At 34.0% G+C, this 13,930-nt stretch overlaps 2 protein-coding genes across 4 annotated transcripts in view; one reads left to right on the top strand and one right to left on the bottom strand.

The window, feature by feature from the left end:
• The window catches only part of LOC117118148 (52 kDa repressor of the inhibitor of the protein kinase-like), a 38,923-nt gene extending 35,513 nt beyond the window's left edge, over positions 1-3,410 (top strand). The window contains exon 5 of one of the 3 annotated variants that reach the window (XR_004447011.1): positions 1,601-1,618. Coding sequence is in view for 1 of the 3 variants with exons in the window: in XM_033262661.1 (XP_033118552.1) it covers positions 1,601-1,727 (127 nt within the window). In the remaining 2 variants the exon portion in view is untranslated. Of the gene's footprint in view, positions 1-1,600 lie in introns of all 3 variants that reach the window. The other 2 variants (XM_033262661.1, XM_033262663.1) reach the window with 2 other exon arrangements.
• A 1,436-nt stretch (positions 3,411-4,846) lies between these two features.
• On the bottom strand, positions 4,847-13,800 carry LOC117118183 (V-type proton ATPase subunit C 1-A-like). Its single transcript, XM_033262699.1, has 11 exons — positions 13,598-13,800; positions 13,363-13,448; positions 12,843-12,937; positions 12,275-12,366; positions 11,983-12,081; positions 11,328-11,396; positions 10,562-10,654; positions 9,517-9,610; positions 8,812-8,909; positions 8,001-8,127; positions 4,847-7,282 (listed from the first exon to the last, which is right to left on the bottom strand). Exons 1-11 carry the CDS (start codon positions 13,786-13,788, stop codon positions 7,187-7,189), a joined length of 1,140 nt encoding a protein of 379 aa, XP_033118590.1. The 5' UTR covers positions 13,789-13,800; the 3' UTR covers positions 4,847-7,186.
• Between the last annotated feature and the right edge of the window lie 130 nt (positions 13,801-13,930).

Here is a 13,930-nt window from a genome sequence, read left to right as displayed (position 1 = left end):
GTGGTGGAACTGATGAGAAGTCCTGTTGTGCATCGGCTGTGGTCTCTGCTTTTTATGACGACTGTGATTACGTCTCACGAATTTCACCTCCTCTGACTGTTGCTGTGCGCTGTTTTCCATCTCAGACGTACGCAATCTTGTTAATTCATTGGTCCTTCCTGCTATCAGAAGCTGATCTAACATCATAGTGTTGTCTCGAAGAGCTGCTTTTCTTAACTTGGAGTCATTGGTGGTTTGTATAATATGACTCTTTAACTCAGCATCCATGTCAGTGAAACTACATTTCGACGCCTGTCTCCTCAACCTGATGTTGTATGCATCAATTTTCTCTCCTCTATGTTGTTGCATTTTTCGGAACACTGCTTTTTCATATTCGACATGCACAGTTGGTTTAAAATATGCTTCCAAAGCCGCAACTGCTTGAGCATACGTTGTTCCATTATTAGGCAAGCTAGAAAATGTACAGGGCCTATGAAATGTAGGAGCAATGCACGTTTTCTCACATCATTGCTAACGTTCGCCGCCGTAGCATAATTCTCAAAGCGTTCCAACCACGCTTCCCAGCCCGTCGGTGCCTCGTGATCGAAAAATGCGATCGGAGGAACGTCAAACTTTGACGCCATAATTACTGATTTCACTCACCACTTTGGTCTGTAAAATCACGGATCCCTGGTTCTACAGGTATTTTACCTCGTCGCCAGTTTAATATTGTTTATTGATGATTGCAACAAATCATCCGATACTCCAATTCAATTGACACATCATACCAAATAACGACCCTACAACAAGTGTCCATTTTATGTGTGTCTTTACTTAGCATATCTTCCAGCTAATCACGCTGGCCGCCCTAGTCACATGATATGATCAACATCGTGACGTAGTCACATCACTACATGTACTATTCTTCTTCCATAGCTTCGGCTCCTCAATAAACGTCCTTCTCCCGCTAAACTCCAAACTAGTCCTACCCTAGGGTTATTCCATTCCCTGAATAGGGGTTGAGGGGCAGACTATTCCATTATAGAATAGGGGTGGTGTGGACTCATATAACGATCCCACTTCTGACACCAATGTAACGATCTTCTTTTGGGATAGCTCAGGTTCGGCAGTAGATGTACTCCACTGATTGTTTATACGCCTCACATGCTCACAAACACAACCATAAACTTGTGCAATAATACTCACCACAGTAGTATAACACAGGACAGCAGAAATGGAATAACAAAAACAATATTCTCAGGTTCAGTTAGCCGGTTTATTCAGTACCCACAACAAAGTACAACACCATGTGTACTATATCAGGTTACAGCGGCTAACCTGGGTATTACACTGGTAAACTCTGTGGATCAACTGATGCTGTGCGCCACTGCCCCTACCCCAAGGATTCTTCCACTAGGCAGGAGGGGGACCAATTTCGTTAACCTATCTCGGAAATTCTCCTTTTCGGGATAAATTATCTTGAAATTCCATCTTTCTGAGATAAATTATCTTGGAAAATTTAAGTGTTTGTTCCAGGTTTCCAAGTGAACATGGAAACTCGGAAAGTCACTTTAAGCTTCCGTACTTAACCGATGTGGTTTCTTAAATTTTTTTTTTCCAGAGAATCATCAAACTTGAGGAGGATGTTAATACAAGATGTGTTGACTACAGATGGAATTTTGAAAACAGAAAAGAAGCAAAGTAATTATTTTCAAGAGAAGAAAGTTATTCTGGAATTTGGGATCTAGCAAATACTAGCCATCGTAGTTGAATGAATATAATAATTGAATATTTTCAAGTTTTCATTTCCAACTACACGTCTCCCTCTAATTAAAGATCACTTTTGGGACTGAGGTTTCCGTGGTGTTTAGCAGCTTTGGTCTCTAATTTAGAATGATAAGGAATATAAAAGAATTTGGTTAATTTGGGTCTTTAATTGGAGAGAGATATGTATTATTATATTCTAATTACCTTTTTTATACATTTTACAATACATGTACTTATGATGCATGGAACCAGCATGGTAGCATTGTTAATGTGTTAGTATACAGCAGGGGTTCTCAACTATATCACAATAGGTGCAAAAATTGTTCATTGAATAACTTTGAAGGGCCAGGGCAAGAGGTGTACTTTGGCGCATAGCGCCATCCGACCTCCGTACGCGTGAGCTGGGGGATTGTTTGGAAGGGAGGTGGGGTGTCCCCTCCCAAATTAGGACTTTTTTTTTTTAATAAGTCACTACACGCTTATACAAGGCATCTTGACCTAAGAAAGTTACCCTTGTGTTTGGTAATGCAAAAGTCAAAATGTTATTTTATCACACAATGTCATCTTACATTGTTACATCAGGCAGATGTAAAAATTATTTTTACATCTGCCTGGTTACATCATGATCTTACCTGCTTAGTTACTGAAATTAGCCTTTGAAGCGTGTGGCAGTTGTATAAAGTCCAGTTTTAGTTCAGTTGTGGTTTGAAATCTAGGCCCAAGCATAACAAAAAAAATTTTTCGGCTTGTTCTCGTGGGCCGAATGTCACGCACTTGCAGGCCCGCAGGCTCCCAGTTGAGATCCCCTGGTATACAGGAATGAAGGTACTGAAATATGATATTCTAGTAAATAGGCAGAATTTGGACACATTAAAAATACAACTTTTTTCTTTAAGTAAGTAAGTAAGTAAGATTTTCTATTCCTTGTTTAGAGAACATATTTTTTTTTTTAAGATCGTCAGAGGAGAGCGGGGAAAAAAATAGAAATAAAATTCATTTTCCTTATTTAGCAAATAGTTTGCAAAAAACATCTAAAGGAGAAAATAAAGATTAAACTTTAATTTTTGCAGATTTCAATTCGAGATCCCTCTAAATTCCAGACCACTTTTTCAAAGAACCAAATAACAATCTTTAACCCCTTAACATTAAAGCTTTATTTGGCAACCAAAATCCAAGACCACCCCAAATTTTCAGATCTCCAAATGTGGTCTCGAATTGGAGGGCAGACTGTATATTATTTAAGTGCCTATACAGTAGCTGATCCAGAGAAATATATGGGTTGGGGCCATCAAAGTCAGGCACATTGTGGACTTTGGTGTTGTCAATTTTAATTACAGCTCTTTTAGAAGTATGAATGCTTTACATGCCATTCTTTTTACTTTGTCTTTTTCATACTTTATTCCCCCACCCCCATCATCGGATTCACTCCTGTAGTAAAAGCACATGCAAATGTAAATCCAATACAGGAGGTTGTTGATTGGTTGATAATATTGGATGGAAATATTTAGCAATGATGCCCATCCTCTACCTAATAAAAATAAAACTTGATTTGTATATATATTAAAATGAATGTTATGTGTGTTAATAGTACTCAAAAAAAAAATATGTGTTTCTTTTTTATGCTTGTTGAGCAATAAATCTAAATCTGGCATCAAAGATGTTAATACAGCTTGTTATGTATTGTACTATACTGTATGTATGAATTTTTAAAATGAAATATTTTTAGATTTCCTTGATCACTTTTCCGATTTTTGCTGAAGTTAAAATCCAGTTCCGATTATAGATCTTGCATTTGAACATACATTTATAACATTTTTATAAATGGGAGACCGGCTCCATAGTGTGACTAATGGAACAAGATACCATATACAGGGGTCGTCTTATACATACGACATACAAATTTACTACGGCAATGAAGCTACTAAATGTCAGCGAGAATGAACGCAATTGTAAATACGGGGGAAATAAGATTTTGATGGACATTTAAAAACTGAAGCCTTGCATTTGGCTCCATCTTTCACCATCTAAATGCAGTATCACGACCACAAAAGCAGAATAAAGGAGGAATTTCAACGATGAATCAGGGAAGAGGGTCATCTGAATACACCCAACATACAGAAATTGTTAAAAATCTTCTCAAACTCGGGGATGATCTTGCAAGCGGTGTCGCCTTGTACACGACTATATGCGGTATGTGAAGAAATGTTTGTGTGATGAATTTATGTGATGCTGATGTTGAACAGCATAATTGATGCGGAATAAAAAAGTTGGATGCGCAAGCCCAGGCCTTTTTTATATCATGTTTTAAATTGCCGTAGAGAGCAGAAGAAAAGAAAACTTTTTAAAAAAATTTCAATTTTTTTTTTCAAAAATCATCTAGGCAGAGAAGATAAAAATAAAATTTTAATAATAAATAAATAAAATGCGAGTACGAGATAAAAAATTTAATAGTGATCTTTGTAAATATAGATATTCGTCATTATTGGCAGACAGTGGGTTCGCTACACAAGAATGTTAAGTATTGCCTGAGTAGTCTCTTCAGTAGCGTGAATGCTGGAAAGAGTGCGAGGACAGAAAAGGACGGCAAGATTGCTTTTCTAGGCAGTGATAACACAAGTGGTTTCCAATTGTATCTAATACAACTTTAGTCGATGATACTGTACTAGTAATAACCTGACCAAAGATGGTGTTAATATGAAATTAGAAATTCAGATTTAGTTATAGCATTACAGCTGTTCTAAAGGGGCGTACAGATTACGCATAACCTACACTTTATTCCCCTCAGCCACAAACATGGTGGGGCGGAATTGGGTGTTGCTTATCTGGGTACAATGGTCCACCACCTTGAACCTTGCTGAAAGATGTTAAAGCAGGGGTGCTTACAGCCATAATATCAGTGCTGGTTCGAGTGGCACGCCGACCTATGATTCTGGTTGTACAAGTCTTCTCGAATATGAACTATAAACCGTAGGCCCAGTGTACACAATTGTCTCAAGACATGGACTGAACCCAGTACTGTACAGAGCAGGGAGGTTATGGATTGTAAGGTCCTTTGCAGGATGTACCTTCGTAAACATAAACAAGATAAGACGAGAAGACATCGATATCAACATACAATTTTATTAGTAACCATATCATTTGTTGAGCAACATACAATTTTATTAGTAACCATATCATTTGTTGAGCATAAGTTCCGGATCAATAGCAATAGTGCAAGAACAAGAGACTAGAAATGCAAACATTAATAATACTACTACATTTCCTCCCACCAAATGTGTATGGAATGTTATAAGGTAACAGTTCTATTCCTAATCTGAGCTGAGTACAATTGAGGTGAAAATACAACACAATATGCCACTTCATATACAGTAACTGCTTAAACCATGATTTTACAAATTATTTTTGTATTTGATTATGATCACCTATTAATAGCTAAAACCATACCCAATTAAACATACAGATAATAAATTTGTGTTTTTTTCTTGTTCTTTTTTTTGCAGTATATACACCCAACAATACCGTATATCACCATCAAAATTTTAATAGTCTTATAAATTCTCTAACTCATCAAACAAAATCTGTTAATACATGCCTGGCTTAGAGATTCCACAAATAACAGTAAAATTTCTACTATATAATATATTAATTATACAATATAAAATAAAATGATTACCATATATTAAATTCCAAAATTAATTTTAAACTTGGTAAGTCCTCATACAGACTCTATGCACCATAAAAATATTCATAAAATTTTCATCCAAACTGTAAACTCGGTATCTAACAAAGAAATTTTTCAAATAATGCGGCAGGATATTTCCTTTTTTGTAGTCTAATGATCATTAACTTGGGAGTTGTAAATTCTATCATTTTTGAGAATAACATGTAGGCTCTTCTCATAAACATGTCAAACATAGGTAAGTAAGTTACTTGCATGTATTGGGTACACAAAATATACACGCACATATCTTTTTCATGAACCACAATTTATAATATACATATACATATGTGTCTGGCTCACGCAAAACCATACATTTAGACAGCATTTCAAATTATGCGGTAGTAGCAAAGACAATCGAGAATCATCATCTCCAACTTCAGGTTTCCTTTTAAACATCAACCGCTAAATGTAACTGAAAGTTATATTAAAATCATTTTAAATATTACAATATTTAACCTATAGGCTTATATCCAATAAATTAAGTATTTATAACTTTGCTAATTCTCAACCAATTCTTATTAAATAAAAATTTTTAAAAATTTTAATACATAAAATATTAAAAATACTGAAAACTCAATTTTGACTTTTACCAACATATGCTTATGAATTTTTATGTTAACTTAAATTTTGAGATGTAAATGTGTATCTTGTATTATTTTTAAAATTTTGATATTTCTTATTATCTTGCTAGTCCATGTTTCCCCCCATAGCTCAGTAATTTATTTTACTTTTTGGCAATCCTGCCGGCTCTTGGGGAAACATGGATTACCTTTTCGTAAATTTTATTATATTTTGTACATGAACAAGGCAAAAACAAATTAAATGAAATGTAGGGTTTGGCCAGAGCCAGTCACATATTGTCAATTCTCTAATGGCACTCGTGTATGTCATGGTTTCCTGGCATTGTATTTTATATTGTGTGGCATATACTGTAAAACTTAATGATCGAAAAACCCTGGGTTACTTTTCCTTTTTTAGGTAGTTATAATAGAGAACTGTGTTACATACATACACAATGGCGGACCCATCAATTTGAAATAGGTGGGGCACAGGGATGGACTATTACAAATTGAGGGTATAGGTACCATCTAATTTGGGATTGAGGTACAACATTATATGGTTATTGAACATCTAGATAGCCCGAAATGGCACTCTCATACTAATTTGAATATAACTTTTTTTATTCCATTTTTTAAATTAGGCATTCATGTGTTGACATTTCACACAAATAACTATTATTTCATTTTAGAAGACAAATTAAAACAGCTATAAACACAAAAATGTTGCTTATATATAAATTTGTAGTTCTATCCTTGAGTATACAATTTTGGCATTGATTAGTAAACCCACTAGACATTGTTAAAGTAGTGGGTCACTATTCTAGATTGTACTTTATGGTGGCTTACTGGGGTTCAGTCAAATTTTTTTAGGGTATAAATATTAAGTATGTAATTGTATGGCAAATACAAAAAATGAATACTGTACAAACAGCATGTAAAGCCATATTCTAAATTACTGTACAACACATATAAATGTATACTTCACAAATATATATTGAATGGGGCTCCAGTACATTTTATTCCATGTATCTATTAACAACTCTATTACATACTATAATATGCACCACCCTGGTCCATACAAATACTAATTCTTAATATTAATCCATCCTTCCCCAATTTGAAAGTAACCTATTATTGCATATCTATGTTGATGATCACTTCACGTCCTATCCCAGAAGTTGACTTGAATTGGATAATATACGTAGGGGTAGTATTGCTGTTGGCCTATAGCTAAGCCTGGGATATCTAGAACAGTCTGTGAAAGAAAGAAATCATGTGTTATAAGGTAAAGGTATTCCTGTATTCATTATTGAACATACTAAGTCTTGGTATTGTGTGGTAGGGTGGCCCGTTCCTTTCCACGCTGCCTTTTCCTCCCCAGTAGTGAACCACCGGGTACCCATATATACACTTTGGTGCATAGAGACAAACATAGGTAAAGTGCCTTAACTAACAACACAAGTGAAATGCACAGCGAAGGTTCGAACACCCAACCTCGAGGTTGTGAGACTGAAATGCAACGGCTGCACCAACCGCTCTTACTCCCATGTTACAATACTTTTAAAATGGTGTGTGCATTTGCCGAAGGCTCAATTCAAACGACAAAAAAGAAATATAAAGCAGTGGCTATTGTTACACCTGTCTTAAATGAATTCCAAATTCTGATTGGATATTATTTTCCTAATACAGTACAAACAATACATCCTATCAGAATTAGGAATTCATTTAAGACAGGTGTAACAATAGCCACTGACTAATAATAATAATAATAGTAGTGATGATGATGATGATTGTTTTTACTTTATTGTTAATTGTAAATCATGTTCAGAAGTAGTGTTCTGAGAGACCAACACAGACTGATTGAGATCACTTTTTTTGTACTCCTCTACATTTTAGCCTCTTTGGTGTTTTTTTTTTGACCCAGATAAATTTAACCCCATACCCCATCCCACTCCCAAGAATACTGTCCATACCTCTGACATTCCTACACTGCTTCCGTCAAGGTGACTGTATTTCTGTTGAAGCACCTCTCTCAATTTTCTTTGTGCCTTTTTGTATGGTTGAACCAGCATTCCTTGAAAGTTGACTGGAAGTCCATACCTTTGTTTACATGGATATAAATAATAATTATTAAATGATTATAAACTTGCTAAGAAATATACAGCCATTAAAAGCCAGGCTCTAGAGAAAAAAAATTATTTTAACAATATGTTGTACAACTTATTTTTCTAAGACACAAAAAGGGAAAGGGTGTTTGACAAAATAATTGAGTAGGGTTAATGAAATGAATTTTTAAATATTTAAAAACTGGACGAAAAAGGGTGGTTATGCCCCTCCCCCTCCCCACCCCTCCACCAGTTTTAAGTATTAAAATATCTGTACCTCATTAACGTTCCCAATTTTGTCATCAACACCGTTTTTGGGTCTTAGAAGTATGTAGTATGTATGTAAAAAATGATAATTTTTCTCCGGAGCCTGGCTTTAAAAGTTTAATAGCAAATAAAACCAAAAACTTTGCAAAATAAATTAATGTTTCCCAGTATATGCTGCTTCTGTTCTTGCTTTATTTTTAAGGTAGATGTAGGATTTATTTTACTTGTTATTTTTGTTTGGTGTTATATTTTTCCAATAACATTCTTGTAATAATTAATCTCAGTAACAAAAAAAATATATATAATCTACAGAAACTAGAGTTTTTTGTAAAATTTCATATTAATTTAAAAATGTAATTGTAAGGAAAAAGGGGGAAACGAGGATGTTGTAGAATAAATGTATTGCTCTTACCTTAGGACTGACTCTACGAATACCCTTAATGCCTTTACATGAATCCACGCCATAAACACCTCACTAAAGTTGATTTTTAACCAGCGAACTAAGGGTCCCTGTTGAAACAAAGAAATAAAACATTACAGAAATAAGATTTTAATTACTATTTTCATTGTATTTTATATGTCTAGAGCCTTTCCCAAAATTTATCCAGGTTTTTAAAGGGCAATAGCAGAGTGCTACATACAAATATAAGAAAATAATGACAATGATTATGATGATCATGATGATGGTGGTAATGGAAATAATGGTGATGATAAGGCCTAAAAAAATTGTTTGTTTGCCCTCCAGCGCTCCCCTAGCTCACGGAATAATAGGAGCGGCATTTTTGAAAAAACTTCTTTTTTTATCTTGTGTTCACAAATTTTAAAAAGTGATCTTTATTTTTCTCCATTTTGCACATAAAAGTTGTCTAAATTTGGTGTCTGATGTAAGGCATCGCCATTCTAGGCCTAAATTCATTGCAAACTATCGATTATGGGTTATTTTTATTCAGTCTGATGAATACCCTTTGATAAACAATATTGAGACAGGCTTAGTTGCAAGCATTGCGATTTACTATGTTTGCGCCTGCCCCTCCTATATAATTTTCAGCATTAAAGGACAAACAAACAATTTACTTTTTTAGGCCTAATAGTAATAATTATAAATAGCTTAACATACAAACTGTCTTTTCTTGTCAGCTGCTAATTTATTGAGTTCATTTTTCCCCGCTGTTAATTCAGCCTCATTGTATGTAAAGTCTCTCACTGTGAATCTACAACACAATATAATGATTAATAATAAGTTTGTTGAATGAATTATATACAACCATAATGTTATACAGCAATTAGAATAGTGCATATCTATACTCTAGAGGAAATTATTTATACTTAAATTAGATTAATGCATTCAAAAAATTTCTATGGGCCTTGCAGACCCCAGGAATTTTTTTCTTGCATTAATCTAACCCTAAACCGAAAGGTCCACTGATTAATCTCAGATAAGATTAAAAATTGAGAAAGAAGAAAATAAATGTTTTGATGATTTGATTTGATTTTGATTTATAATAAATACTCCAAGTATCGCCACACCACCGTGTCGGGATTCAATATTTCAACATTAATTATGTCATCATCAGGAATCTAACCTTTGTATAAATTCAAAAAATTTCTACAGGCCTTGCAGACCACAGGAATTTTTTTCTGGCATTAACCTAACCTTAAACCGAAAGGTCCACTGATTAATCTCAGATAAGATTAAAAATTGAGAAAGAAGAAAATAAATGTTTTGATGATTTGATTTGATTTTGATTTATAATAAATACTCCAAGTATCGCCACACCACCGTGTCGAGATTCAATATTTCAACATTAATTATGTCATCATCAGGAATCTAACCTTTGTATAAATATTTTCCACTAGTATATGATATGCAACTACTGTATTCTATAAGCTCAGAAAAGTTAATATTTTGTGTAACACTGTATTTGCAGCTCAAGTAGTTACTGTAATTACATATTATTATTCTCATTCATCACTCGCCACTTCCAGTATGAAGTTCTCTATGATGCTTAGGGAGTGGAGATGTTTTCAGACATGAGAAAAATATAATTTAAAGTTTGTACTTAATGGAATGGTCAAATTTAATGTCAAAATATAATTTAAAATTTCACTAATACTGTGGAATGCCCCTCTCCTACCTTTACCTCTATCATCAATCAACGTACCTGTTTTCTCTGGCATGTAGTTTGTACTCCTCGACAACTTTCTTGAACAGCGTTACTGTGAATAGCGAGTGTTCATTATCTTCGTATATTTTACTGAAACAAAAATATTAAAAACAGACTCTTGATAAAGCTTGGTTTCCATACAATCGCTACACACAATTGCTGACGGTTTTTCGGTGATGCTAAATGGTCGGTCGAATTATGGAGCCCTCCTGATTGCGTCAGGGACTTTTGCACTGAAAACACTGTAGCGATTTTATGGAAACTAGGCTTTAAAGACATATTGTATGTGATAAAATTTGAGAAAACTAAACTGTAAAAAAATCAAAACATAGTATTGATCATTTAAAAGAATAAAAAATGTTCCAATGTCATACAGATCAAAACAATTTAATATTTTGTTGCTTTATTATTCTGTTATATATTTTAATTTTCTTGGTGTCTGATGTCGGGGCAGCACCCTTTTTACAGTGCATACTGTAAACACAGATACCACCAATGGAACAGGAGCTTCTGCCTCAGACTTGAGTGTAGCATCTACTAACACTAGTTCCCAAGAAAATACATGTTGCTTGTGTTAGGAAGATTTAACTCTCACCTATAATATCAACCATAAATCATTCAAAATAGTACAAGTACACATTTTAAAAATAAAGGGGAGCACAGATAAATGATTTATTGGTTAATTAAATGATTGATTATTTGATAGAGTCACTGATTAAATAATTCACAGATGCAATGATTATCTAATTGATTGATAACTCACTTGGATGACCTTGGAACTACCATATCAGCTAGGCCTTCATATTTAGAATTCCAATCGTTGACAGCAGCACTAGATGAAAATATATAAAATTATTTATTTGTTCTAATATATATAAATCATCTGCCAATGCTGGTGTTCTTTTTGCACCATAAAGTAATATTGCATATTAAATTCAGATACAGAGTTGTATATAAATACAGCTTGGTTTGAGGTAAAGTAGTAAATTCTACTTCCCACGGTGTTGGATGATTGGGAAGGCTCCCGACACGAAGCGGAGGAAGGTAGTTCCAAACATCTAACAATGAGGGAAATAGAATTCACTACTTTGCCGAAATAATTCATGTTGTATTTGTTCTACTATACCTCATAAATATTAAACAACTCTCCATCTAATAGCAATTTTGATCTGTGGGAGTAAAGTTACACAGTTTGCATACTGTCCACGTACGCAAGGGTGCGGTAGTCGATTTTGGGTAGTACTTTTTTCCTGCGTATATGTAAATTTAGCACACGTGGGGAAGCTACCTTACAAGGTGGAATTGACCAATGAAATGTTATTGTCTAATTGATATTTATGAGGTATAGTAATGGTTATTACCATATCGAACACCACCCTCCAGCTCCATGCCTAAATGCAATGATAATTTAAACTTACTTTTGAACTACAACTAGTATTGTTGTCAGATATTCTGAATTTGTAATGAAGTCCTCTTTCTTCACAAGATCTCCTAGATTTCTGGTTAATAGACTCCCTCTGTAAATATTAATAATAATAATTTTATTATTCTGATTATTGTCTGTGTTATACAATAGTATTGTGGCAGATAACAAAATCCAAACAGCAATCTTCAGATTACCATTTTGAAGCTAAGTAAACTTTGCTTTAATGCACTAAGAACTTTTGCACAAGGAACAGACTGTGATAAAACAAAATGCCATTAACTCACACTGATTTTCTCTCTAAGGACTGCAAGTTACCCTTCAGACTGTTGTATGCGCTTGACTTAGTCTTTAAATCAGCATCTATTGCACTCACTTGCTGTAAGAGAGAAAAACAATTAATGTAAATCTAGAAATCTGTGTTGCAATGGATACACATATGGCTTAATGGTCACTTTCAAAAGACAATGTGGTTTAAAGCTAAAGCTCTGGAGGAAGAAATATTTTGATATGTTGTACAACTGATTTTTCTAAGACAAAAAAAGCGTGTACAACAAAAACTCAGTAATGGTTAATGAGATACAGATTTGTAAATATTTAAAAACTGGGGAAAAATGTCAAACAACGGTGGTAATGCCCCTTTTCCCCCAGTTTTTAAATACAGTATCCAAAAATCTATATCTCATTAACAGTACCCGAGTTCTTATCATCAGATTTTGAATACAATAAAATGAGGGACACATGCATGTTTCAGTGCATACACCGTCGTTAAGTCCACCAGTTCAGCTGATGGTCTCTGTTTTCCCTATTACAAATGGTAACAGTTCACAATTATCCTACAGTACTAATAGTTACCTTGCTTATAATTTCAGTAATGTTCTTTAGTGGTTGTTTGATTGGGTACTTGGCCATATCCCACTGGAACCGCTGGATGTACGATGGCAACTCAACTAAAAAATTATTTAAAAATTATGATACTGACGATAATTAGAGAGATATAGGTGGATAAACATTTACATTGATTGAATGAATGAATGAATCAATCAATCAATAAGTGAATGAATGAATGAGTGAATGAGTAATAAATGAATGAATGAATGAATGAATAAATGAATGAATGAATGAATGTAAATAGATATTACAAAGATTGATACAGAACAGTAATAGTAGAATTACATCAAAGCATATATAGAAATAACAGCAAAGGTTGATGACAAGAGAAAGACAGAAAATATTAAAATCATACATGTAAAAAATACACACAGATATTGATTCTTTTTCATCCACTGGAAAATGATACATTATAGACAAATCATAGATTAAAAATCATTATTAAGATCCAATAGATACAGAATTTGATTTAAAAATTCTTTACCGCCATTGGCTGTAAGATTTTCAGCAAGTTTATCTTTCTGGTTTTCAAGTACTTCACCAAGATAATGCGCAATCTTATGTGCCATACTGTCAAAGCAAAAAAAAAGTGGTGTGATTACCATATAGATAAATCAATTTAAATAGGCAGCGAATTTTCATAATTAGAAATTTGTGTTAATAATTGTGTAACAATTAGCAACTGCCACATAAATAGCAACAATTTTTTACAACTGTACCTTTCGACATAGTTGTCCAGTTTTCCAAGATCGTCTGAGAGGCCAACAAGGACATCGAGTGTTCCAACCTTTAGGTCTGGAATGTTGAACTTGTTGTTTTGTGACAGATTTGTTGTTGCCTGGCACAGACGCTCAAATGTCTGGCTTGCATTTGGCTCACCAGGGGCTGAGATCAGCCAAAATTCACTCATTTTCTGCAATGTTGAAAGTGTATGCTTACTTGTATGATGATTTAGACTAAACCTTAATCATAAAAAGAGTAGTTAATTCCTAAAAGAATATCACGAGATGGCTCAATTTTTTTTTTTTTTTTTTTTTTAAGAAGTACAGTAT

Source organism: Anneissia japonica, unplaced genomic scaffold (genome assembly GCF_011630105.1).
Source record: "Anneissia japonica isolate Jap-2015-1 unplaced genomic scaffold, ASM1163010v1 scaffold11779_len1430905_cov172, whole genome shotgun sequence".
NCBI classification, from domain to species: Eukaryota; Metazoa; Echinodermata; class Crinoidea; order Comatulida; family Comatulidae; genus Anneissia; species Anneissia japonica.
This window is presented reverse-complemented; position numbering and strand designations above follow the sequence as displayed.